General features: G+C 44.1%; 2 protein-coding genes across 2 annotated transcripts in view; both read left to right on the top strand.

The window, feature by feature from the left end:
* Positions 1–7723, top strand: part of LOC138725925 (galactosylgalactosylxylosylprotein 3-beta-glucuronosyltransferase 1-like) — a 28225-nt gene extending 20502 nt beyond the window's left edge. The window contains exons 5-6 of the mRNA XM_069867287.1: positions 465–572; positions 4276–7723. Of these exons, the coding sequence (XP_069723388.1) occupies positions 465–551 (87 nt within the window). The 3' untranslated portion in view covers positions 552–572; positions 4276–7723. The remainder of the gene's footprint in view (positions 1–464; positions 573–4275) is intronic.
* Positions 7724–13247: 5524 nt separating this feature from the next.
* LOC138725872 (beta-1,4-galactosyltransferase 3-like) lies at positions 13248–27671 on the top strand. The gene is made up of 6 exons (XM_069867174.1): positions 13248–13745; positions 21033–21268; positions 22144–22334; positions 23064–23186; positions 25928–26032; positions 26859–27671. Exons 1-6 carry the CDS (start codon positions 13508–13510, stop codon positions 26998–27000), a joined length of 1035 nt encoding a protein of 344 aa, XP_069723275.1. The 5' UTR covers positions 13248–13507; the 3' UTR covers positions 27001–27671.
* Positions 27672–27693: the final 22 nt, after the last annotated feature.

The raw sequence follows: 27693 nt of genomic DNA, 5'->3' as shown, positions 1-27693 counted from the left end.
CTTGCTGGGTCCTGGCTGCTTTTGCAGCCTCCTGCCATGCTCCTCCACCTTCCACTCTGCCTGCCCTGTGCTGGCACATGTCAGCACCAAATAGTGCTGGGACAGATGGACAGAACCTCCAAATTCTTCACAGATGTGAAACTCAGAGTGCTGAGGGACAGTCCTATGCACTGTTAACTGTGCTAGGAAAAAAAGCCTTACCTGTACAATTTGTGCCCAAATTGCTTCTCCAAAATCCAGGAGGACTGGCAAAGGCTTGAGTCTGGGGATTCTGTCCAGAATGATCCTTCCTCCTTATTACTGTTTCATGTGCCTGTGAAGTCTCTCCCAGACTCAACCCCTTTGAATTACATGCTTAAAACATATGTGAGTCCCAGGTTGGTGAGGATCCCACCTGATGAATGTGCTGCTGTCAGCGTTCCCATGCCATCCAGAACGCTTGAAGTCTTTGTGTTTCCCTCTAGGTGTTGGTCTGGCACACAAGAACCGAGAGACCCACTCTGGTTAATGAAGGCAAGCGTGGATTTACAGACCCCAGAGTAGAGGTGTAAGCAGAGAGCCAGCTCCAGAGTGTGAGTACCTTTGTCTTTATTGGTTTTGGCAAGGCAAAAATCTGTACCCCTTTCCTTATTTATGCTACTATGTATGATTGTCCCAGTGGCTTCTTACCATGCCACCCTTTGCACAAGAGGTAGATTCTCATGTTTACCCACTTACAGTCTATGATCTGCATTTCATACTCATTCAAGGCTGGAATATCCACATGGAAGCTTTGCCTGCATACAGACAGAGAGAAAAGTGGCAGAACAATCCTGTGGTTTCACTCAGTAATAATGACAAGCAAAATTCCTTGCTCCCCTATTTCTGCCAGCTACAAACTCTCTTTAGTGTGGGAGTTGTCCTACAGTGCAAGGAAATAGAACACGCACCTGCAGACAGATGAGCTTTTCCCCTGCAGCCCTGCTACTGCTGCAGTGCTCTGTGCATCCCCCTTCAGCTTTCATCCTGCACGAACAGCTGTGGTGTGGGTGTAGCAGGGACACCTAGAACACCTCAAAACAAGAACCAGCAAAGGGCAACCTACACAGACTCTCACTAAGTTAGTGGGGCTCAGTACCAACATTACCAGAATACATCTGCTGCTGAGGAAAAATAGTGAAGGCGCTTGGAGTGCCATTGTGGTCCACAGAGCCGTGTTCAGCAGCAAGAGGGGGCATGATGACAACCACCAGAGGCGAGGGCAGGAATGTATCAGAGATCATTACTATATTCTTTGAAGTAGAGACTGATGAAGAACAGGCTTCAGGGAAGCTATGACCTCCTCTGCCAGCTGCCATGCCTTCTGATCCCAATGTCTGCCCTTGGCAGATTCCTAGCCCGGAAGTCCCAAAAGAATAAAGGTATCCAATTTAGGAGTATCCAGTTCTGTCTGGAATGACTCATATCTCCTGCACGATAGAGGATGCTGAATGATTTACTCCTACTTTGGAAGATATTCCAGGGCTGCTTTCAGTCCTGACCCCAATATACACCTTAGCTCTGCTAGTGGAAATAAAACTGACAGCTATTATACAGGCAGTCATGAGTACTTCAACATCTGCACTGATCTGCAGTGTTCATTGCTAGTAGCTGCATACAGCATTTCCACATCATCTCATCATCTCTGAGTGACAGCCATAAGAATGCAAAGCAATCCCAGTATCTGTGCGCCCAGAAGCAGATGGTGGGAATGGGACCCTGGGGTAGCCTACCTAGCCCCCTGTACCATATCTACCAGCTTTTCATTAATAACTCAAGTACCCTAGTGATCTGTAAATTATTCCAGGCACCTATGCTTAGGCAGCAGCCCCTCTTTTAACCTGTGCTTCTGTGAAATCCACTAGCAGTACCAGGCTCATTTTACATACCTGTTCATGCTGGGTCTACAGTAGATCAAAGCTATGATTGCCCAAACTCAGCTTGTAAGGACTCAGAATCCAGTTAACTGGTCTGAAAGTACCACTTACTTTGTAAAGGATGAGCAGGCTTATAAGAACTCAGACAGATTAGATCTGCCTTGCCTACTTGTCAGAGGAGGGGTTAACTGCTCCACTACAGATGCAGAGTGTGGATGTGATGTTTTCATAAATGTTCCATTTATGTGTTGGCACTTTTGTCCTCACCCTCACTCCTTGGCCAAACACTCAGCCATCCTCCATGAGAAGTGCCACACATCTACTATGGATTCTCATGAGAATGGCTCCTTATAAGTCATTTATTGTGAGAAAGGGAAGCGACCAGTCCAAGGGATCAAGACTCGGCCACCCATTCACCAGGAGAACTTGCTGCCAGAGCCATCCTCTCAGCGTGCTTTCTAGCCAGAGTCTTAGCTGGGCCAGGTCTGTATATTTTGAAGGAACTTTCCATTTGCATTAGTCGAGAATTTGACCACAGTCCCTTCGGTACCACTCTCTGCCCTGTGGGGCAGCTGTTGTGAACTGCCAAGTGGGCAGGTGGCATGCACTCCAGGAGACACCTGCAAGGTAAATTGCTTGACTGGACAGTCAAGCAAAATCATTTGATCCTCCCCCCATTTAAAGTTTTTAAATTGAGATCTCTGCTGACAGCTGTGGGGAGTTTTGGAGGTCCCTACTATCACAGCTGCTGAACTTCAGAACCTTGACAGACATGATCTAGATAAGCCAGTGCTGAGATAAAAAAAAGAAAAAAAAAAAAAAGAAGAGGTAAAATTGCTCCCCTGAGGATGTTCTGTTCTTAGACACAATAGGGAGAATATTTCTGTCTTTCCCTCCTGGCACTTTGTCCTTGTTGAGGATCAGATCAAGCCAGTCAAATCCCAGACCTCCCAGAGGCCTCTTTCCCCCTTTAATGCCTGCAGATATGAGCCAGGCAGACATTGCTTGATGCGGGATTTGGTATTCTGTTAATCTCCAGTTAGACCACTCACGTGGCTCTTTGGCGTGCGTGCCTTCTCAGTGGATTGGCACAGAAACAATGTAAAGCAACCTGCTGATCAGGTGAACTGTGGAGATCAGGCTTCAATAACTGCTACATAAACAGCAGTTATTTTGTCCCTGCTGGAGTCCACTCTCTTCCTTGCTCGCATTCCCACCACTCTTAGCTGTGTTCAGCTCAACCACAGAAGTGTTTGTGAGTCTGGGAAAGAAAACTCTATGCACCAGATCAGAGCAGATCTGCACAAGGGGAGCAATAAAACACATCGGGGTTTTGCTTTTCACAAGAGACATCATAAAGAAAAAGAAAATCTCAGTATTTTAAAAAAGGGAAGTGTTTTTCCTTTCTGCACTAGCAAATCTGATTTTTTGGCTGCCCTGAGAACTATTAGTGTGTACTGGGATATACTGGGATTAAGGCTTGGGGATGAGTTCCTCAGCTGCTTCCCCAGCCTCTTTGTGCAAAGCGAAAGAGCAGGAGGGACAAAAAGGGGTCTCTGAGCCCATCTTTAGCTGAACAAAGGCTTTCACCATGGAGCTGTTGCTGAAAATGACCATAAGCCTGTTCTCTGAGAAACACTGTAGGGGCATGCAGAGTAGGAAGAGGAATGTGGGGGATGTCAGAAGGCCTTGGGATTGTCTGTATTGCAACAGGGGCTACAGTGCAAACAAAAGCCATCATAGCATATGTCCCAGCTGCCTGTATTAAAACCCCATAGAAACAGAGTCTTTGGCTTCTGAGAGCAGAAGACAGGAATTAATTTAATTTCATATTTTTCTTTGTCAAGGCTCTGAAAATTATAGCTCAAGACTGGTGTCATAAAAACTATCTGGTTTTATTGCTACATCTATTTACAGGCATCTGAGAGAGATGAGAGAAGAGCTTGCTTAGGTTACCATAGGACTCCTGCTGCCTTGTCATGCTAGGAAACAGGGAAAGTTCACCTGCATTCCAGAGCTTCCAGAGAGACAGAACAGGGGTCCTCAAATCTCATCCTCCTGCTCTTTCTTTAAAAAAATATCAGAGAGGTTAAAATAATGATTTTATGGAGAAAAAAAATCCTTAATTCTTTTTTCTAGTTCATAAATGAAATATCCTGGCTAGAACTCTGTAGTGCAGATAGAACAAGCAGCACTTCAGCCATATCCCCAGCCTGAAGCTGTGTGTTTTGTGGTTGAGTAACCTGGTGACTGACGCTGGTTTGTGTCTACCTGAGCCAAGGGACAGCCTTGTTGTAAATGTATGTCCTGCCCTGTTGAACTGTATGTGGTATTAACACCTCTATCTCCTTCTTACCTCACGTTGTGTTTGCTTTGACAGAGGCAGCGGGCAGTGATCCTTCCCAAAATTTGTCAGCAACCACAGCAGCTGCGCGCACTGCCTGTTCTGCCCAGCCCTCTGCTCCACCGCTGGAGGATGATAAACACCCCCAAATGTAGCCACGCCAATCAGCTCCCACTGCCCAAAAGTGGGGACAGAGCTGATGTGGTGCCTTGTGATCCTACAGCTCCTCACCTTTGACATCATGCCCTGGCTCCCATTCCCCACCTGGAAGAGCAGTTCTTCCCTTCCCCTGTGGGCTTTGTGTTTTCAACCATTTGTTAAAATTTATTAGATTCAATATCCATTCTTGGCTGTACCACAGCTGAAATCTAGGATGGGTGTGGGTGCCTCTGAAGACCCCTCCTGGCATATCATCAAACCTGAGCTTCAGTACAGCAGCTACGAGCTGCAGCAGTTGAAGGACAGGAGTTGTCACAAAAGCACAAACGTGAACCTGTCAGCTGGAGGCTCTCAATACAGCTTAAAAATAAAGCTAGCTTGAGAGGGGCTCTCCCTCTGAAGGATGCACTCGCATACCTACGTGAATCAGCCTTTAATGTTGGGAAGGGAGCTGTTCTGAATCCTCATTTGGGGTTTGAGATTTCAGAAGGGATTTGATGCCTAAGCCTCAGCTGAGAACTTGAACTGCCTTTACTTCAGGTTGTTTTGGAAACGTTGTCCCAGATCCCCAGACTCAGAGTCCTCTGGATAAAGTTCCTCTCCCACTTAGGGAGATCCGGCAGGTACTGTACCTCAAACTTGATGCCTCCAAGTCTCACTGCAAAGATTAGAAATATGGGTGGGTAAATATGGGTGGACTCGAAAGTGTTGTTTCTAGTGTGGAACCCTGCTGCAGCACCATAAGGCACTTCAGCAGCCTCAAATCACACATACAGACTTGGTTCCTAGACTTTCAGAGAGGAAGACACCTCTCTGAGATGGAGGTGGGTGAGAAGTGCTCAGAGAAGAGGAATCCTCAGCCTGCACTCATCTCTGGTGAGAATGTCAAGGAGTGTGGAGAGACATCACCAGGAAACAGATCTTGAGCACATAGATGACAACTGAAATAGCAAATGTGACAAGGTTTTCCACTTGAACTTCAAAAGGCATGTGTATGTGTGGTGCTGTGAAGAGAGAGGAGACTGTCATATGGAAAGGTTTCCCTTTCCCTCAATAAAACAGGAAGACCGCCAGGTGGAAGGCAGCTCACAAAGGAGGAGGTGGCAAATGAGGACTGAAGGAAGGATGCACTGGATTAAAAGCACAAGTGTTGGTACCATGTGTATGCATGGGGAGTAGTGTCACTGTGACTTTTCCAGGAAGATTCCTTGAATAACCCAGATACCCCTCTGAGCACATCTTAAAAACCATCTTCACTCAGGCTGTGAGAAACAAGGCTTTGGGCACTCGAAGCACATCGAGGATTTCACAGCTGGGGGAAAGTTATCAGCAATCTCCCACCTAAGAAATCCTGGGCTGGCAGGAGACTTATTTATTTGTTGATTTATTTATACTAGAATTCTTCTCTGCCTATTCCTTGTTTAGTTTTGTTTTTTAGCTTCAATCACCTGACATGTTCACGAAGAAAGAATATTTCCCCCCCTCACCCTAGACTCTCACAGAAGAACAGCAGAGCTTGGCGTTCAATGATGAATGTCATATGTTCTGCACTCCCTGGGGTTTCTTTCCAATGGTATCTTAAACGGGCAAAATAATTAGAAACACAGCAAGGGGGGGAGTACAGCATAGGGAATTACAGTTCCTTTATGCAAAAGACGTGTGTGGCACTAAGTTTCTGGCTCCCGAGCAATCATAGCGAGGTAAAAACATGTGCGAAGGAGTGCGTCACTCAGCAGATAGTCTACATAGGATCTTGGGAAGCCTCCATGAAAAGGACTCTTTAAAGGGTATCTGAGAGAGGGATTTAGTCCAACGAGCAGCTACCCAACCTGTCATAGGAGAGGGGCTAAACTACAAGAGGGGGCAAAGGGGATGAATGTGTCCTACCAGAGAGAAAGGCAGGAAAAAGCAAAGAATAGGCAGCAAATAGAGAAAAGGAGTTTGTGTTTAGTGAGGCTTAAGCCAGAGTCTTTCTGGAGGAACACACCCATCAATACAAGGCCACCCTTCCAGCCATCTCAGCATGAAGTAATACTGAATGGGCCATAAAAACAGTGTCTTCTTGGTGTCCTAGAAAGGTCCGTACAGAGCAAGGCTCTGGCATATTGGCACTGGATAGCATGATTGAAGGCCAGCATCAATAAAACACTTTTCATTCTCCGTTTGTCAGAGCTTTGTGCCCTGTCCTCTGCAGGAGGTAACAGGCCTTGCACTCCAGTGGACTTTGCCAATACATCCCTGCCACCAGCAAGGTCAGCTCAGCGCTTCCACCCAGCATTAAACCAAGATTAAGTCCCCTTTGTAGTTTCAATGAATAAGCAAGAGTGAATGAATAAAGGATTTATGATCCTCTGTTTTCCCTTCCGAGATGGGCAGGGTTTCTGCCCGTATGAACAGGAGGGGATGTGGTGATTAATTCCTTGGCTGTCAGTCTCACACAGGTCCAGCGTAGGGTTTGGGCACTCATGGTGTGTGTTTGTAGCAAGGGTCTGTTCCTATTGCAAAGGATCCCTGCACACACATGTTCTTAGGGAGTTGTTCTCTCTGCATTCCTATAAGAAAGCAAAATTATTGTTCCTGTTTTTCTCACCAGGGACCCAGATTTCAGTGATATGTGCTGAACTGTCAGTTAAGTGCCAGTCAGAGCCTGCTCTCATGACCAGCCCTACTGCACCATCTCCATTCTTGCCCCAGCCCGGCCCCATGGAGGAAGAGTTCCTGTGAATCAAGAAATTCTGTCAGTCACTAAATGGTGCAGGATTGAGATCTTGTATGGACAGTGTGGATGTACACAGCTGATATTCCAGGCTAGCAGACATTTGGACCAGCTCAGCACAAATACTCTTTTCCCTGCAGAGCAGCCTAAGGAGAGCAAGGACTGCTGCTGGCCAAGGTCTATCAGCTAAGGGTAGGTGAATAACAGACACCACAAGTTAAGGTAGCTGCTTGTTAGCAGAGCTGAGTGGGAGAGCCCAGGAGTGGAACAACAGTCAGAGTTACAGTCATTAGGGAAATCAAATACAGTGAATTAATAAGAAGGGAAGCTGCAGATCAAGCCTGAAGTGTTTAAAGAAGAGAAGGCATCCCAGCGCCTGGTTTTTACTAGCATATTAGTATCTGATATTCATGCCCTCTTGAGATTCATCCAATTAACCAACCAATGAATATTACTAACATTTCCTGTTGCAGAAAATACTACTGATGAAGGAAAGAGAATGTCAAGAAAGTAATTTTTAATGGTTATTTATTTATATTGAATGTTACTAGAGCGTTATTAAATATGAAGTGAATAGTACGATATTGCACCATTGTCTTGTCTTGCAGTGTGTTTACTTCTTTTCCAAGAAAGCACAGTCTGTATTGGTTTTAGTTGATCTCATTTCAAGTGTACTCCCTTCAGTCTTTATCTGACCCAAATGCCACAAGAGAAATTCAAGCAAAAACATTTCAGGTCCCCAAGACTGCTGCCTGCATTATGGAGATGGAGGAAAGAGACAGAAGGAGACGGGAGAATATAACCTAGACTCCATAGTCTTATGGCATCTCTAGCATCAAGTTGCCATTTTGGTGATGTGGCGACTATCTCTACTGAGATTGCCCTCTAAAGGTGCTGACCACAACTCAAAAGTGGGTGGTTGTCAAAATACAGGGCAGGCAGGCAGTTCTCCATCACAAGGAAGAGGGGAAAAGTGTCGTAAACTGTCTTACTGCAACGGCAAGCTGTGTTGTATGTTCACGGCTAAACAAGGCTGCTGCTGGCAGCGAGCAAGCTGCCTGATTTCTGCAGAGGTCTGCTAGGTGACACTATGAGGTCTATTCTGCAGGATGCATGGTACCAATGCCAGCTCTGTAGGGCCAGTCAGCTCCTGCACAGCATCCTCCCCTCTGGGAAGAGCCAGAACAAGCTCTCCTAGCAGCACTATGGTAAGACACAAGGGATGTCCTGCAGGAATGTGGGTACAGATCGCATCTCAAGTCTCAGGAAAAAAAATGATCCAAGGTCATATATCCATTTTGCCTGTCTGCTCCATGAAAAGTCTCTCCCAAGTGGTTCTGGAGGCCATGAAACCACTCAAGAGATGTTTTTCAACTTCGTTCCTTCTGGAGGATAACCAGTTGCTCAGGACAGAAAATGATGGGAAGCAGTGGAGGGCAGCAGCTTGTGGCCCTCTGCAATACAGCCCCACTGCATCTCCTGGGGCAAGGGGGAGACACCCAGGAGCAGCACCAACAGGGTAAGGAAGCACAAGCTAAATAATTACAAGGTCTAATCATCCTAACCAACTGCACACTATTTCTGTCTCTGCTTCTGCCAGTCTCCATAAGCTACAATCCACTGGGAAAAAGATATGAACGTGCACTGAGGCACTAGATGTCCATGCAGTGGAATCAGGTCACGAAAAAATTCATGTTTCTTGCTTCCTCTTTCTCCAGACCAGAGGAGGATGGAGGAGACTATTTGATAGAAGCATACTGTTGGCTAATCCACGAGTCTGGGAGAAGCTAGTAGACTCAAATCCTGTTTCTAATGTGCTCACTGATGTACTCTGTCATTTGGCCAAGGTACACCACATTGGCTATCTACCTTTGAGTTTTTTTAACAAGGGAACCCACCTCCCAGAAACATGCACTTTTAAGACTCTTGAGGAAGCATTGCTAAGAATTTAGCATACTAGAGTACAAGACAAATCCATCTCTTTGTAATAAAAAAATATTACATTTACAAAGTGCTTTAAAGCACAATGTGAAGTTTACAAGCCAAGGTCCTGGAAAAGGCTGAGAAAGAACTGCTGTGGCCAAAGGCACCTGAAACGTCCACCCCACTAGAAAACACTGTCACGTTAAAAAAGAGGGACAGCTCTGCTTGGCTATGATGGCTGAAAGCCTCTACCCCCATACAACTATTAATGCTACCTTCCTCTTCCCTTCATAGAAACCCTAAGCAGCAGGAGGGCAGTGGATAAGACACATGAAACAGCACTCTCTGAGCAGCTTGCTTGGTATCACTGTGTTACACCAGCACATTGCTCCCCCTCTCCTTGGGCCCAGCGTTTTCAAGGCCAAGCTTCCCAACCACTCTGCTGCATTTTCAACAGGGATCTGGTGCAGGTCCCAGGAGACAAGGCAGGGAGGAGAAGGGGAAAGAGCAAGAAAAAATGAATTTTATTAAACAGCGCAAGGTACTTGTCTCGGTCTCACATCACGTTTGGGGCTGGCTGGAGATGAAATTACACTTAGAGGGAGGGGAAGCCCCCTCCCCTGGGACAATCCAAAGGCTCTCACACAAACTCAATTTCAAGCTCTGTTGAAGATGGTGTTTGTCTTTTTTTTTTTTTTTTTGTATGCATTCCATTTAATTTCTCAGGCAGACATGTGAAAATGAGGCAGACAGACCTTTGACTGTGAAGACAGTCCAGTGCCTGCTTCTTACAGATCCATTCTCACATTGTTTTCCTCCATCACTGCCCTCAATAAAACCATGCACAGGGGTTGCTAAAATGCCCACCACCTACCTTCCACACTTCTGTGGAAGCAGTTAATTTTTTTTTTTTTTGCATTTAAGCAATCCTATTCATTTTTAATTCAAAACACCCCCCAGCTTTTGACAACTGTGTTTACAATAGGAGCACTGTGACCTTGACAAGCCTTGGACATACTGACACCATAAAGTTCTGATTTGTATCCTGCTCTCCAGTCCGTACTTGCTTGTTCTCTTGTGAGAAAAAGGCTTGAGGTAATTTCTGAACCACCTGTTTCAGTGATGATTGCTGAAGAGGAAGGAGAAGAACTGCATTTCATTTCGGAAGGCTCCTGAGAGAGACATTCCTGGAGATTTAGCTCTCCCACCTTGCAAAGAAACATGCTGTTAGGTTCCTCTGCGCATAGTTCATCTTGCATGGTAGTTTCCCAGTCTTGAGAGCATACATACACACAGGTAAAAGTACATCTTAGGGATAAGCTGTTGCCTTTCCAACTGACCTGCTGGTTATACCCAGGACCAGCCACAAGGTGACAATTTTTTTTAACTAAGCCCTGATTGTCAGAATTTAGCAGAGCTGCCAGCACAGGACACTTCTAGCAGGTCTGGTTTCTCCTTGCCTACGAGACAGATGAAGATAGACAGGCCTTGCCCAAGTTATTCCTACATTGCAATTTCCTACTGTGACCTGAGGGAGGACCACAAGTAAAGCATAAAGCTCTAAACAACTGTCCTCCGCAACCCCTGGTCATACCATGAAAATCTTGGTTCCTCTGTTTGTTTCATGCTTGACACAGAGATTAATTCTTTCCTGTCCATGGCATTTTACTCAATGGAGCTTTCAGGAGAACACTTTTCAAGGCTACTCTCAAGTCCTGAGTGTCACTTTGCTTTATGGAGGATAGGACAAGCAGGGTGGGTTTGTCATAGTCATGGAGGGAATGGCACAGGAAGAATGTAAACAGTAGCAACTCACAGCAGTGTGCGAGAAAAGCAGTCTTTGCAACAGCAGCATTGGGTTGGTTTCAGTAAAGCAAGAATTTACCCAAGCAAAAGAAACGTTAAGCATTTTTTTTCATTTTAAAGAGCAATTAATTTAAAATTAAACATGAAAGGATGACAATTTACATCCAAGCCTTAAGCAATCCACTTAATTAGAATAACGGGTTGTTCTGTGCAGCAGAATGACTGAGGTTAAGTTTCCTATACATGTGTCCCATACATTTTAGTGCAGCTCTAAAATAAGAGTAGTCCCAGCTCCTATACAAATGTTATTACCCTCTCTCCACATCTTTGTCCCGCACCACTTTGTTTGGAGAGCAAACAGCAGCACGTGTTTTGCCTGGTTTGGGGCCAGGTGTGTTGACCGATGGGCCTGCACACGCGCCGACAGCCCAGCCAGCAGCTACGTCTTGGTGCAAGGTAGGAGGCTGAGTTACCAGTGCCTGCCCCTTCTTGCTCCCACAAATTTCCTTTTTACTGCTCCCTCAGTGCAAACCCAGCTGCTAAATTTTCTTTGAAGCCTTGTAGGAATCAAAAATCTGTAAGACTTCCTCCAACTTGCGCCTGGGTCAGGGCAATCGCAAGCACAGTTATGGGCTGGAAGGAGAGTGGATTGAGAGTAGCCTTGAAAAGAAGGACTTGTAGGTGCTGGTGGATGAGAAGCTCAACATGAGCCAGCAATGGGTGCTTGCAGCCCAGAAAGCCAGTCGTATCCTCGGCTGCATCACTTAGAAGTGTGACCAACAGGTCGAGGGAGGGGATTCTGCCTCTTTATTCTGCTCTTGTGAGACCTCACCTTGAGTGCTCTGTTCAGCTCTTGGAGTGCTCAGCACAGGAAGGCTATGAATCCGTGAGAGTGAGTAAAAAGGAGACCATGAAGGTGATCAGAGGGCTGAAGCACCTCCCATACAAGGACAGGCTGATAGAGTTGGGGCTGTTCAGCCCAGAGAAGAGAAGGCTCTGGGGACACTTACAGCGACATTCCAGTACTGAAAGGGGCTACAGGAAAGCTGGGGAGGGGCTCTTGATCAGGGAGTGCAGGGATAGGACACAGGGGAATGGTTTTAAGTTGAAATAGGGGAGATTTCTATTGGATATTAGGAAGAAATATTTACTGTAAGGGTGGGGAGTCCCTGGCACAGGTTGCCCAGAGAAGTCGTGGCTGCCCCATCCCTGGGAGTGTTCCAGGCCAGGCTGGATGGGGCTTTGAGCAGCCTGATCCAGTGGGAGGTGTCCCTGCCCATGGCAGAGGAGCTGGTATTGGGTTGACTTTAAGGTCCTTTCTGACCCAAACCATTCAATGATTCTGTGATTCCAAATTTAAGTGAAAATGGGCAACGCATTAAGAATCTGTTCCAAGAGCGGGCAGACAGCTTGACAGCAGAACAAGCCCCATCTCATCAAGGAATCAGCTGCTAAAGAGACAGGTGTAAGACCCAGACAGTTCAGACTGGATACCAGGAAAAAAATTCTTCATGGAAAAGGTCATGGGGCACTAGCAGAGGCTGCCCAGGGAGGTGGTTGAGTCCCCATCCCTGGAGGTGTTTAAAATACGGGTGGATGAGGTGCTGAGGGACACGGTTTAGTGGCAGATAGGAATGGTTGGGCTCGATGATCCAAGAGGTCTTTTCCAACCCGGGGAGTCTGTGATTCTGTTTTACGGGTGGCAAGGCCACGACAGGAGGTCCCTGGCTGCAGAGCTCACGCTGCTGCCGTCCCTTCAGGCTCCGGCAGAGCGTGGCGTCCCGGCTCGTGTTCAGCTTTCCCCGCTCAGCTCACTGAGCAGCTCGGAGCCGGGGCTGAGACAGGAGCAGAGCCCTAGCAGCACCCCCCGCCGCGGGACTACATTTCCCAGCGAGCCGCGCGGCGACGCAGCACGGCCGCCCCCGGTCCTGCCCCGCGGTGCATGCTGGGAGCTGTAGTCCCGTCGGGCGGCCCGGACGCGCGCAGGCCCCCCCCCACCCCGCCTTCGCCCGCTTGCGAACCGCGGCAAGAGGAATCCCCGAGCTGCCGGATCGCCCTCCGCCCGCTCCTCTGTCCTCGACCCCGGGCGAAGCAGGGGAAAGCCGGGAGGCTCCCCGGGCCGGGGGGGTTACAGGCGAGCCCGGCTCCGCTTCCCGCGGCCGCCTCGGGAGGAGGGAATCGCTGCGCCCTGTGCTGCAGCTCCCCCGAGGCCCCTCGGTCCCCCCGTGGCCACTCGCCCCCTTCCTCTTCCCCCCTTCTTCCCCCCTTCTTCCCCCCCTTCCCCCCTTCTTCCCCCCTTCTCCCCCCCTTCCTCTTCCTCTCCCTTTCTCTTCACCCCTCTTCCTCTTCCACCCCCTTCCTCCCCCTCTGCTTCCCCCTCTTACTTCCTCTGTGCTTCCCCCCGTCACCCCCTTGGCTCCCAGTTAGCCTTGAACAGTTTTTCTCCTCCTCTCAGGCCGGCTTGTGGCAGGAAGGAAGGGGAGGTTTGGCTCGAATCGTCCTGACAGTTTGTGCTAGAAAAGCAGGGCTGCAACCTCCGAGAGTTGGAAGAGGACGACGAGGAGGAGGAGGAGGTGTTCCATGGCCAGCGATGTAGTGTGGAACATCGTCTCCTGGAAGGCAAACTCCTCCCTGGCCTGACTGCAGAGCATGGGCTAAAAAACGATGTCCCTCTCTCGCGTTGACAATCCCGGTTTTCTGCTGTTTCTGTTTGTCTTCCAAGCGATATTTATCCTGATAATCTACCAAGGGGGACCTTCAAGTGTGTTCCGTGGGTTTTCAGACTCCCATCAGGTTCTGGATTACTCAAAAACTAAGGATGTGTACACAAACCTCAGCTTGTTTACCCCGGCTCCTAACAAAGACGCGATGCCCTACTGCTCCGTGCAGTCACCGATATTTGGTAGGTATCAACCAGCAGGGTTTGAAACAGACGCTTTAGTGCGTGGTAACTCTGAACACTTTGTAAGTTGTGTATTCTTCAGACTTCTCCACTTCAAAAGTGATGTACTGATGTAATACTTGACAGTGACAAGACTTTCTTCTGCCAATTAGCTCATTCTTATTGGCTTTATGAGGAAAAGTATTTTACCTATCTATACACTTCCAATGGTTAGGATTTGGTTGCATAAAGGGTGTAGAACAAGAGTGAAAACAGTGCATGGTGTTTGTGTTACTAACACTTTTTCTCCTTGGTGGTCCTGTATAATACATTCCTACAATTGTACTTTGGTGACTGCGTCATTTCAACCTCTTATCTCCCTGTAACTCTTGTGTACTTTGTCTCAGCCTTATAGCAAGCCTGTAGTTCAGTATAAATTGATTATGTTGACTTTAACTGTTGTTTGTGTGAGAATGTAGCTTGGCCCTTTGCTCTTCATAGTCATTTTTTTTTGGCCTATGATTGTTATGCATCCTTTAGACTTAGAAACTTCTCCTTTAGGCGTACAAGTCCGGTAGCAGGTTAATTTGCAAAAAGCAAGTTAAGTTTGTTGATAGTAAAGTGGTGCATCTCCACTAATAGCGAATCAGTTTGGCTCAGCCAGCCAAGAAGGGGTGAATTTTCTAAACATGCACTTGCATGGTTTGGGAATGCCAGCTTCTTAGGGTACTGTGTAGTAAGTTTCCTTTGTCTGGTTTTCTGTACTGCTTGGGTCTCTATGTATCTTAAGTCTTGCGTATAACCAGTCTGGGAGCACCACTGAGTAGTTGCCCTGCTTTCTAGGAAAGGTGGTCACCACACCTGAAGCACAGTAAGAGCAAATGGCTGACCTTGGTTCACAGGTGGAAATACTACGGAAACCCATTGCTGTGGCTACTTGTGGCAAGTTGCTTCATTAGGTTGGAGAACTTTGCTGGGATGCTTTGGGATGAGCCTTTTTTAGACTGCAATCAATGCTTGTTCTTTTGGGAAGCTTTCTTCATTCTTCTGTTGCTGGAGTTAAATACGTGCAGTTGAATTGAAATACATGTATGGTGAAATTGTGTGATAATTTGGAGGTACATGCTTCAGCATTTCCCTTGGAAACCGCTCTACTTGGGTAAATATGGACATACTAACAGTGCAGAGCCTTTTTGTGCAGGTGCCAGTTGTAATTGTTCGAGTGCAATCTTTGTTCCTTACTAGCTACAGCCTGTCAGTTTCTTTGGGCAGTTTGTTTCCAACTTAATTTTTTTATTTGAAAAAGAACAGCAGAAATGTGCCTGCATGCTGCTTGTCCACCACTGATGAGAATCCGCTGTCCTGAAGAGTCAGGTCAGAAAGCTTTGGTCTCAAAAAAAATAAAACCAAACAAAACTAGCTGCAGTTCTGTGCAGCTTGCCTGCAAACCATCAGATAAGCAAGAGTAGTGACATATATAGAGGAAGCAGGCACAGAGTAAAATTACACTAAAATAACCAGTGCTCTTAGGACTGTGAAATAGGAAAACCTCTTCTGCCCACCTCTGAGGGTGCTGAGAACAGGAGTTGGCCTGCGTGTGTTTACTTCAGGGCTAAAATGAAAACAGAATGTTAGTTATGGAAAGAAACAAATGGTAAAGTTGACTGGGAGAGAAAAAAAAAATATGAGGCAAAGTAATTGTGGAAGTCTTGCTGCATAAAAATTAGAATTGAGCATATGAAGCATGGTTGCTGTGAGGCACCAATCATTTGGAGCATCAATACAGGTCCAGCTTAAGATGATCTCTCTGCTACAACTTAAATTTAACTCGGTGAGATTTCCCTTTTAAGTAGAAGTAGTAAGTTATTCCTTCTGATATGCCAGAAGTGAGTGAGTGAACTGAGTTGTGAGTTCTGGGTGAGTGCCCTCTCAGCCCCCCGAGAAATGGATGCTGGTCTGTATGGTACTTGCTCTTTGTTTTGTATGTCATGGGCACATATGAATAGATCTATAAATACTTCATTTTGATTGGTTGTCTTGCTTGGCTGTTATCTTCTCTCGCAGGACTAATTTCTTTTAGAAGCGTTGTATCAGAGAGAACGATGCCTTTTAATATTAATTTCATAAACTCCATTAAATGGGATTCCAAATTGATTCTTGAGGACTCTAATCTCCAGTTCGGAGCTGGTGATAAGTCACTATGTCCACTCCAAAGCGTGTTAAAGTAACTGGAAGAATGCCAAATAGCTTAAATGGTTTTCGCATCAAGGCTTTTATGTAGTGCAGCATTTTTGCCACTTACGTATATAGTAGATCATTTGATCTAACTATTTGAATGTAAGATCAGCTTGCAGTTAATCTTTTTCCAGCCTCCTGAATCTACAGCATCTTGGTTCTTCCAGGGCTGTGGAGTAAGAATTAAAGTAGAATTGCCAAACAGCTCTGCCTTGGAGTATCTAGGCTCTTGGTGACTAATGTTACTTTTTTAAGGCTTAGTGGTGTCCACAGAAGGTTTTGTGATTGACACCTTGAAAAGCATTGTACTAGATAGTCAGTGTCTTCGTTAACATTATGAACAAATTACTCAAGTTCTTCTAAAGGTTAAAGTTTCTACACAAATAACCAGTTGCCTGTTTCCTCCTCCATTGTTTTTGGAAAAAGCAAAGTGTTTGCCTGCTGGAATTGTGCTTATTCATACATAACCAAGTAGCATTTAAACTCAAAATGTGACTTTCTCGCATTGTATGCGATATCTGTTGTTTGTTTCAGTTCATCTTTTCCGCTTACCAGGAAGATTTATGCTAGGAGGTTGAGGTGTTTGGTTTTATTGTTGATTTTTTGTATTTTTTTTTTTAAGCATTCCCTTATTTCATGCATAGTTTGTGCTAAACAAGTCCGTTTGGCCCTTGAGGCCAAACCTTAATTAGTTGAAAGTTCTGTCTCTGATTTGCTGTTTTAAATATGCTGATGCTATGGAAGAATTTTTTTCCAAGCCCTTCTTATAGTAGTTACTCTCTTTGACTCCAATCTGTCATAATTTTTTCATGAATGTGTTCCTGTATTATGGTAATGAGTAGCTCCTGCTACATTTCCTCATGAATGCTCTACTAGAGTTTCTTCTCTTGGATTTGAAAGAGAAGTTAAAAGGTAGTAATGCTGAGATTTATTTTCAGCTGCAGTTGAGGCGGCCTTGTGTTCTGTCATTAGGAACTGATGCTTAAATGAAGGCTGTTGGTCTGTCGCCGCCTTTCCTCAGTGATGTTCATCCATGCTACATGTTCCTGTTTGCTTAGCTAGTGTAAATGCTGCTTGTTCTGGTTGAACTCAGTAATTAAAGCTGCTAACTCTAAATGTGTAACAAGGAGTTTACAAGTCATGTAGTTTCTTTCTTAGGATGCAATAGATGTGGACAAAAGCAAATAGATCCCTCAATAGTCAAATGTGTTGCCAAGCAGGGAGTATGCTGGCACTAGCTGACGATACAGACAGGGAATTGTGAGTTTTAACTCTACACACTGATGTTTCATGTTAATTAATAGTATCGCCAGCAGGGCCAGGGAAGTGAAATGATTCTCGCCTTGTACACAGCACTAGTGAGGCCGCACCTTGAATATTGTGTTCAGTTTTGGGCCCCTCAATGTAAGAAAGGCATTGAGGTCCTGGAGCGCATACACAGAAGGGCAATGAAGCTGGTGAAGGGGCTGGAGAACAAGTCTTATGAGGAACAGCTTAGGGAACTGGAGTTGTTTAGCCTGGAGAACAGGAGGTTGAGGGGAGATCTTATTGATGTCTTTACAACTGCCTGAAAGGAGGTTGCAGAGAGGTGGGTGTTGGTCTCTTGTCCCAAGTTACAGGTGATAGGACAAGAGGGGATGGCCTTAAGCTGAGCCAGGGTAAGTTTAGATTGGACATCAAGAAAAAAATATTCACAGAAAGGGTTATCAAGCGCTGGCAGAGGCTGCCCAGGGAGGTGGTTGAGTCACCATCCCTGGAGGTGTTTAAAAGGAAGGTAGATGAAGTGCTTGGGGATATGATTTAGTAGTTGACAGGTACAATTGGAGTTGATGTTCTCAAAGCTCTTTTCCAACCGAATGATTCTATGATTCTAAGTGCCTTCTGTGTGATGGTACTGGCACAAAAGAAGCTTAGGAGCCTGGCTATGGAGAAATTGCTTGGACGCTTCAGGCTATTGATTCTCTGTTTGTCTGAATTGGGATCCTGTGCTTTCTAGCATGCCTAAGAGGGGTTTCCTCCTTTCCCAAAGCTGCACTTCGTCAGTTTTATTTTTCCCTATTTGGTCTAGCCTGCAACTGCTCTTTTCCCATCTGGGATTTAATTGGATTACAGGGCATTAGCCTTTTAGTTAGGCAGGAAGAAGACCTGAGAGCTAGAATTTAGCTCGTAGCCAAGGAGTTTAGGAAAGCTGGAGGGTTTTGGAATATAAATCACAAACAAACTTATTTTTTCTGGGTTTCCTTGGCATATACTAGATTGAGTTTCTGAGCTGAGTTGTTTGAGGTAGGGAGCCAGGCAGTCTGGGAGAATGTGACATCTTGAAAACCCTAAGAAATGCAGATATTGCCCTCCTGAATCATATTTTTGGGTATGGAAGATGACAACAGGAATGAAACTATTGCACATTGTCTTGCTTATACCCTTATGTCCAAATTTAGATATGACATTTTTTTAATTTAAGGATTATGCCTACAGAATCTTACTTTGCAATACAAAGAGCTTGATTGTATTATAGAAAACAAAACCCTGCCTTTGTGGGAGAATAAAAGGGATTAATTCCCTTTTTTATATTTTCCTTGAGGCAATAATCTGTAGTTGAAATCCAGTCTGAATATAGCATTTATTTAGCAAGCTTCAGTTGTCATGAAATCAGTGGTTTATGGTGCTTTAGTTAAAAAAAAATGATAATCAGGGAGTTTGTAAATCTAAAAAACAACATAAATTACAGGTTACAAAAAAAAAATGTTGGGCTGAAATGTGGTGGCCCTAAAGGCAAAACAGGAAACTGTCTGCATAGAAGTAAGTAATAACATCATAAAATCTTAACAGTAAATGTGACCTAGATTTGTGGGCCCACAGCATGGTTCTCTGAAGAACTACTCTTCTGTTTCAGGTACAAAAGTATGGCAGTGAACTCCAGTTTCCTACTGAGAGTAGCACAGTCAAAATGTAGTACTCCCTGCATATTAGATGCTTGGGGAAGGATTAAAAAGTGATGCTTAAGAGTCTGCTATTGCAAGGCCTGTCTGACAAGCAAAATTCAGGTTTTCCTTTTAAAAACAAGCGAACAAAAATCCAGCCGCCCAACAAAGTTGATACCATGAAGTGAGATTCTCAGTGGCCAGACTGTTTTTGACAATGGGAGGAATGGGATCAGTGACTGACCTTCAGGGAAATGCCTTTATGTGTGTTCCTTGAGGACAAAAACGGAGACCCTTACCAAGTATAGGTTTGCCCATCAGAAATGTGAGGTATTCCAACTTCCACATGCCAGCAAAACATTTCCCAGCTCTGAATGCATAGCTGCATCTTATGCTGAATTTAGTCCCTGAGCTTTGTTAGTGGAGGGATGTTGCTTCCTTGTGTGTCAGTTCAACAGGATGTGGGTGAATGCAGGCTCAGGTTTGGGGTTTTTTTTGTTAGAATTGTAGCAGAGACTTGAATGGCGGATGGGCTGGAAGAAGCATCTTCTGGACTCACCTGCTTAAGCACTTAATTAGACTTGAGACACACCCATACCTTTCCCTGCTCAAAAGAAAGCTGCTAAACACCAGGCCTAAATACTTGCCCTTTCTCTCTCAGGCTTCAGTATCATAAGTTTTTTAAGAGAATAATTTATTTTAGTGGTTTAAGAGGGAGTCTGACTTACAACATAGGGAAAGCTGACTTGAAGTCAGCCATAGGGTTAGGTATGAGCTTGGGAGGTGATAAAAGCCCACTCTTATTTGGTTTTCATTTTTAAATAGCTATAAATGAAAACAAAAACCAACAACTTGCCTGACGGGCTTCTGGTGCACAATAATATTTTGTCTTTGGGTAGCATGGCCTGCAGAGAATTCTTAGTCCTATTTAAAGCTGTCGTTTGAAATCATCTATTCTTAACTGTGATTTAGGTAAAGGTTTCTTCCTAGTCCATTTCAGAATCGATTTTAATCTTGTTCTGCATTTATCCTTTATTTCCTTAGAAGTTGATCGTGTCTTAATGGTTTCCAACCACTTTGATTTGTGTACACATTTGTGTACACTTTGATTTGTGTACAAACACAACTCTTCTGCTAGTTCTGCAACATTTTCTCACTACCGAGAAAGACAGACATTTAAATTATTATAGAATTTGTTTGTTCATATTGTTATGATACAGGACTTGTGTTAAAATGGTGATTGACACTTTGTGTTGATTGCTTCTTACTTGTGACTTGTTAAACTTTTTCTCTCTGAAGAATGCAAATTAAAATGCAGAATTACTATTTAATTAGGTAAAACCAGTTTAATGCACTGGATATGTTTTGCATTTAAAATCAAGGTACTGAGTAGAGGAACTATAATATGCAGTTTCTTTTGCTGCCCTGCGGCTTTTCCTGAAAATGTGTAACGTGTCTCTTCTTCCTTCTCGGTTCTGTCATCTACTTCTCCCAAAGTCTGAAGTACTGCCTCTTTATCATCGTGTGTCACATGACCTTGTGACGTGATTATAATATCCAATTGAACTTGAAACTCTTTTTTAATAAAGCTAACATTTCCTAAAGCATTTATATTTGTCCTTTAAAGTGTTTCTGCCCCAGCCTGCTGAATGTAATTTTGGACATCTTTGTTCCATAATCTCCTCTGAAAAAGGCTTAGAGTTTTTCCATATGGGTAGCAAAAGCAGATGTGTCTGTTCATCTTGATTCATTTTCACTACTATTCTTATAGTGAATGCATTTATTGAAGGATCTCATCTAAGCAACACAAGACAGAAGGTTTGCTTGTGTAGTAGGGAGCCAATACCAGGAAAAAGCAAGCTGTGAAAGAGTCTGCTGCAGTTTGCTGGCTGTGTGCTGGGACTCGGGGTGATGCCTTTCTGGCAGGTGCCCTGCTGAGCTGGTGCTGTGTCCAGCACCCCCGAGTGTGGAGGTAGCCAGCAGGCAGTGGTGGAATTCATTTTGTGGGCACCTCTGAGTGGTGATGTTAACTGTTTTGTGCTAGGGTAGGGCTGGTGTCATAAGTCGTAAACATGTAACTAATCTGAAGGTTTGAACAAAGGAAGGGAAACATTGCTAACCTTACTTTTTTGTTCTTTGTCTCTCCTTACAGTTGGTCCGTTAACCATCAACTTCAGGTTGCTCCCTAGTGAGAGAAAGATCATAAAAAAAAATCCTTTTGTTCAGCCTGGTGGCCGCTACAGGCCACCTCACTGCTTGGCCCGCTACAAATCAGCCATCCTTGTAGCCTACAGGAACCAGGAAAAGTACCTTCGACATCTTCTCTACTATATTCATCCTTTCTTGCAGCGCCAGCAGCTCAGTTACAGCATCTACTTAATTCAGCAGGTAAATCTAAATCGGATGTGCCTAGTGGTGAAGCTGAGGTTCCCAGGTAAAGCTCTGACCAAGAAATATGAATCTTCTAACATGGGAGTATGCTTTTATGCATGGTTTTAGAGCATGTCAGTTATGCTGTCCCATCTCTGTGGCTGGTAATGATTGAAATATCATACGACTTGTCAAGATCATAGTTCCTGTATTGATTTATTCTGCTTGGTTTTTTTGCTTCTAGTGATGAAGTTGTCATTAGGTGGTAACTTGTACTTTCAGCTGTTCAAGAGTTGAATGGGGTTTGTCTGTAGCTTGTCAGTGTGGCTACTGAGAAAAACTGAGACTAAATGCTGAAGTTGGATATTTTTAGGCTGCATCCAATAAAATCATCTGACTTGACCCTGCTGTGGGTCAACCTATGCAGGTCAAACAGCCATTTTTAACTGATTTGGTCTTGTGTTGCAAATGATCAGTGGTGAGCAAGCAAGTTTTGGATTGATTAATTTAACCTGATAGCTGATTGGGAGGGAGAAGCAGCTTTAATTGTGATCAAGATCTGTTTTCTTATTTCTAAGCTTTCATGAGTAGTGTTTAGGGCAATAGTGTTGATGTGAGGAGGTACACCTGAGAATTGGCTTACTGAGCTCTTAGAAGTCAGGTGCCTTCAGGTGACCATAGTATGTAGCCCCTGACACAGCAAAGCTTGCCATTGCTGAGGATATTGTGAAGAGAGAGAGTAAAATTTTCATAGTCTGAGGCATGACATTTGCAGCCAGCGTTGATTCATTCCAGTGTCATTGAACTCAACAAGACTTTTTCTGCTAACATAAATTTTAATTGAGTTATCCTCTCTGTTGTTTTAGTGAAGAAATGTAAGTTTTCTTTTCCAGGTGGGGAATGGTACATTTAACCGAGCAAAGCTGCTCAATGTTGGTGTCAGGGAAGCCCTGAAGGATGAAGACTGGGACTGCCTTCTCCTGCATGATGTGGACCTAGTACCTGAGAATGATTATAATCTCTATGTTTGTGATGAATACTATCCCAAGCATATGGCTAGTGCCATGGATAAGTTTCAGTACACGTAAGTGCCTCCATTCACTTTGAATCATAGCATCATAAAGGTTAGAAAAGACCTCTTGAGGTCATCCAGTCCAACACCATCGTGCCTACTAATCCATGTCTCAAAGTGCCATGTCTACATGTTTTTTGAACACCTCCAGGAAAGGAGACTCCACCGCTTCCCATGGCAGCCTCTTCTGATGCTTTACCAATGTATGTTATCCTAATTGGTTCACTTTCCACATAGAAAGTATGAACGGGGACAGTGAAACGTACCTTTAAGAGGTTGAGGTTTTTTGTTTTACGCTAGTGACTTCCTCAGAAAAGGGTATTCTTGACCTAAACATGCAATCTCAAACAGTTCCTTGCCAGCAATTCCCTGTTCCACATCTAGCTCGGCTTGGTAGCAAATGACTGGCAGATTTCTATTTGCCTTTCCTTCCAGAATAGAAGTATAGGGTGGAAATTGCTGGATTACATGGAAGATGTGTGATAGGATGCAGGTATTTTGAACTAATCCAAGATGTAAATTTCAAAACCAGATTTACTTGGGTTTACTGGCAGGGGGAACAACAGAGGGAACATCACATGGTAGAAATTAAACTGGCATTGGTCTCTTGGGTTTTGGCACTGTCATGGCTGTCTGTAAGATACGCGATTAATACATGTCTGACTTGGATAACATTGTTAGTTTGTGGAGGACTGGAATTAACCTTCAACATTGATGCTTTTTTTTTTCTTTCTCTTTTAGTCTGCCATATAAGTCCTTTTTTGGGGGCGTAGCTGCTCTGACTCCAGAACATTACATGAAGATAAATGGGTTTCCAAACACATACTGGGGCAGCGGTGGTGAAAATGACGACATTGCTACAAGGTACTAATGGACAGGACTGGCTTGAAATAAAGCCAGGCTGGCTTGTGAAACATGTGGCGTTACCCTGAGAAGATCTTGTTCCTTAATGTTATTGCAGTAGCATTATAACCCAAAATGCTGTTGGCGTTGGAGATGGTTAATGTCAAAAGAAGTCAGAGTCTATGAATTCAGTCATTGTGTGCTGGGAGGACAAAGCTTTTCTCAAACTCTGGAGGGCAGAATGTGACTTCACATCCTTGTGCCTTCAGTTGCTCTGGAGCACATCCCAGGGGTTATAACTGCCAGTAGTTGATAAGTAATTCCATTGACATTAACACCCCTGAGGGAAGGAAGAGAATCTGCAAGCTCGACAAATAAGAAAACCAAGAAGGTACTTATTAATTCTCAGACAGTTGGGAATTTAAGTTATGTTGGGCATCTAGGTTATCTAATCACCAATATTTGGGATTGAGGACCACAAGGAATTCTGTCTGGAGTGTTGGGTGATAGAGAAGCCCGTGTACCACTGAGTCGGTGACAGCAAGATCTGATGTTTTTTCATGTACTTCAGTTGCTATGGCAGCAGTGTGCTATAGAAGTGAATACAATGAGTTCAGTTCCCCGTACTCTGCCTCATGCAAATTTTTCAAGTACAAAATCATGGCTGTAGCTTCTCTATTCAGCTTTATAGTTGCACAGTGCACCTTCATCATCCTGCATGGAGGCAAGCTCATGCGGAGTTTATGAAACTAAACTGACAATAAGACTTCGTGTGGATTTTGGTCATGTACCATTTGACAAGTTACAGTTCTGGTGGAATGATTTGTTTGAGGACTGTAGGAGTTCTTACAAAGCAGTCGTCTTCTGAGAATTTAAAGTCAGGTTTTGTAACACAGAATTCTTCCTTTTCCTTTCAGAGAAAGAGAACTAAAAGGCTGTACGACTATTTAGAAATTAAGCATTTACTGAAAGAATAGAATGCCAGGAAAATACATATTTAAATCAAACACCACAGTTCTGGGTCTTTTCAGCTGTACAGCTTAGGCATCTAATGTGATCTTCGAACCAGTGATAGAGAGTCATGCCAGTTACAAGTGAGAGTGCACTTCCTCACAGAAATCTCTTCAGGCAAGTAGATCCCAAAGGAGCCCTTTCTTGAAGGGAAGTAAATCATGTGTTGTTTCCCTGAGAACTTGTACTAATGATTAGCAATGTTCTGGCCCCGCAGGTACATGGAGGCCTTGGACAGTGCCTGTTAATTATTTATTCACATATTGACATTGGGAATGAGCTGGCTGGTTTAGAATGGCCACCTTGATGCACCTACCTGGAATTTGGTTTTTAGGAGGTGCTTCTTACCAGGTAGCAACAAAATTAATTAGTATTTGAAACTGGATATTGAAATGTCAAAAAAAGTCCCAAGATTTTTTTCTGGGATGCTGTTTATTGAAGCAGAGTTAGTGAAAAAAACATCCTGGTTGCTGCTTACAGTGGGCAGACTACAGTAGTGTCTAATATTACTTCTGGCAAACATCTAAATCTGTTTTGTGTGAGAAGAAAACACTACTTTCATTGGAAATACTTAGGTGTTAACATTAATAACTACAAGGAGAGCCTGCTGGGTTCTTGACAGTAAATGAATGTATTAACTTTTTTACATTACGGTTTTAGTTTAATCTTGCAATGCAAAAAATGGAACAGCAAAGCTAGTTTAGTGCTCTTGCTTTTTCTTGTCTTTTTGATTGAATGTGCACTAAGCTTGTATTCAGAAAACAAGAAACTTTGTCTAAAACTCAATCTGAAATAATAGTATGTCATGCTGTCAATGAAGCATTGTAATTGTTTGATGGCTCAATATTAACATATATTTTCAGTTCTGTGGCCTCTTTCAGCTTTATAACATTCCTGCTTTGATGCTGCTTGGCTGCTGTACTAGATCTGAATGGAAGGCACTCAAATGTGGCAAACATGCCAGTTAGATAGCCTCAATTGAGCAAACATTCATTCTCTGCGCAGGAATTTTCTCTGCGTAAGAGCTGCCCTGTGATAACAGGTTTGCTGCCCTAGCAGCATTACAGGCACTTTTTATTGGTAAACTAACAGATGCCACCAGCAAGAGGTTGCTTGAAAGTTGCACAAAATGCTGTTTTTTTGGAGCTCTGTTCTAGAATTCTGAGCCTTCAGTTCTGTTTTTCTTTATCTGGCCTGAGGCTGAGCAGCTCCTATTTGTCTGGTACCTGTATTTATCACTAATCTTTTATGAAACCAGTCCTCTAATCAGGCCACCGGAATGAATGGCACTTCTCAAAGAACAAGAGGGGCTTAATCTGGATCTGAAACTCAGGACTGGATTCCTTTCAGAAACTGAGAGTTTAGCATTTGTTTTTTTCTGAAGTTTTGTTGATGAACCTCGTGGCAGTAAAAGTGCTGTTCTTAGAAGGAAGTGAAAATAATGCTCAGTTGTCAGATTCATGGGAATTGCTCTTGAATGTTCTCTGTGCTGTTGTTCATTCCCTGCTTGCTATAATCCTCTTTGTACCCTGCTAGAGCACACTGCAGCTGGAAACTTTCTTGCCCAAGCCTGGTTTCAACCTGTTAAAGATAATGTGGCACTGTGGTGTTAAGCTTGCTTCCTTCAGCTCCTGTGTTTTGCTTTGGTTGCATTAACACTGAAAATCATCTCTGACTTTGAACTTCCCTGTAACTAAGCCTAGAAATGGCAACTTTATGCTTAAACAAGTATTTTGTTTGTTGTTTTAAAGGATTCAGTTGGCAGGAATGAAAATAGTCCGGACATCACCTCAGCTTGGACGCTACAAAGTTATGGACTACAATGAAGAGACAGAGAAACAAGAGCCTTGGAGCAGGTAACTTTTGGGGTGGGGAGCAGTTAGGAGGTGATTCTCTGCCTTATGGCAGGTTGACTGTTGCAGTTACCTTCCTCAGAACAGGCAGTAAGTGTACCTAATGCCACTGCTTGTTTTTCTACTTTAATGTGGCTAGTTAAAGAAGGTTCCCAGTCAGTTTCAACTGAATCATTCTGCTCCTGCCTCTGCTGTTTGTTACAACTTCCCTGTACTAAAAACTTGCTATTCAATCTATGTGGATTTACAATTTTACCATTAAAATAGTGGAAAGCAGCATGCTAGTTTGAAGACCCGAGGAAGGTACTGTGGGAGACCTTAGCAAAGACCCAGTTTTTACAGAAAAGAGCTGGAAGAGGATGTGGGGTCAAGCGTGGTGGAGGCTTCTGATACCAGGATTGCAGACTTCCCTCTTATCTCAACATTTGGGTTTCTGTAACAACCTTGTCTTAAAGCCTGCCAACAGCAGCCTATATACTCCATTGCTGCAAGCCTGTGTTGCACTCCCAGGTATCTCTCAGCTGGTGCCACTTTCTTGGGTTTTTTTGCAGCCTGTAGTTGCCGCCTCACTTGTCTCCCTGCCAGGTTAGGTTCCATTCCAAATTCTGTGTTCAGAATACTCAGCATGAACTTATTCTAATCTGTTCAGTTTTATAAAATGCCTTTTCTCTAGTCTGTATTATGTGAGAAGAATTTTCTCAGGGCTTTTCTGCTAGTAGCTTCATCTGCAAAGCCCTTACCCCCTTTGGAAGTCTATTTCTTCTGCAGCTTCAGCTACAATTATCACCTTTACTCTTCTGTCTAACTGCAGCTATTCTTCCTTCTTCAGGCCTACTTCCCGACACAACACCAGAAAGACATGGAAGGATGATGGAATGAATTCACTGGAGTTCAAGCTCCTTTCCAGGACAAAGCATCCACTTTATACCAACATCACTGTGGACATTGGATATGTTCCCCCATTTTCTTAAAAGAATGAAAACAAACGTCTGTTTGGGCTCAGCATGGCAGCATGCATGCGGGCATTCAGCCTCTACCTCCTGTTGTGGTGTGGAGTCTGCACCACCTGAAACTAATCCTTCCATCTCTCATGCATTTTGCTTTTCTTTGTCTAAGACTCAGAAGAAAAGACTTCAGGAAGAGGGTTTGATAGCTCAAAAACAGGATGTGGTTAACTGTAAAAACAGTCAGAGCACTGTAAAACTATCAGCTGAGCCAGACCCAGCCCTCGGGCCTTATGGATCAAGGTGTCCTTTGACAGTAAGCTGACCCAAGTTCTCTGGAACATTTGTTCAAAAGTAGAATAGCTCTGTTCCACTTTCTACTTAAGCGTTAACTGGGATGCAAGCCATTCTGTCAGACAGTTCTTTACATGCTGTATTTTCAGAAAGTGGTGAAGCCAGTTGCAATTCTGTAAATATCCTTTGTTAATTTGAGTAAAATAAATTGAGTAATGTGTTCAGGCTAAGATTTTCTAGAATATTTAATGAGTGTGATAAAGGAGAAAGTTGCCCTGAAACCAGGCAAAACCAAAGCTTAAGTCCATGTTTTTTTCTGGCCTGATCTATCAGTGTTTAAGTGTTTTTATTGTAGCTGTAAGTAGTTTAGGCTGAATGGAACCTGAGGCTGCCACTCAGTCTAACCTTCTGCTCAGAGTAAGGAGC

This window comes from Phaenicophaeus curvirostris, chromosome 1, assembly GCF_032191515.1.
Source record: "Phaenicophaeus curvirostris isolate KB17595 chromosome 1, BPBGC_Pcur_1.0, whole genome shotgun sequence".
Lineage (NCBI taxonomy): Eukaryota > Metazoa > Chordata > Aves > Cuculiformes > Cuculidae > Phaenicophaeus > Phaenicophaeus curvirostris.
The sequence above is the reverse complement of the archived record's forward strand: the minus strand, read 5'-3'. Positions and strand labels throughout refer to the sequence as shown.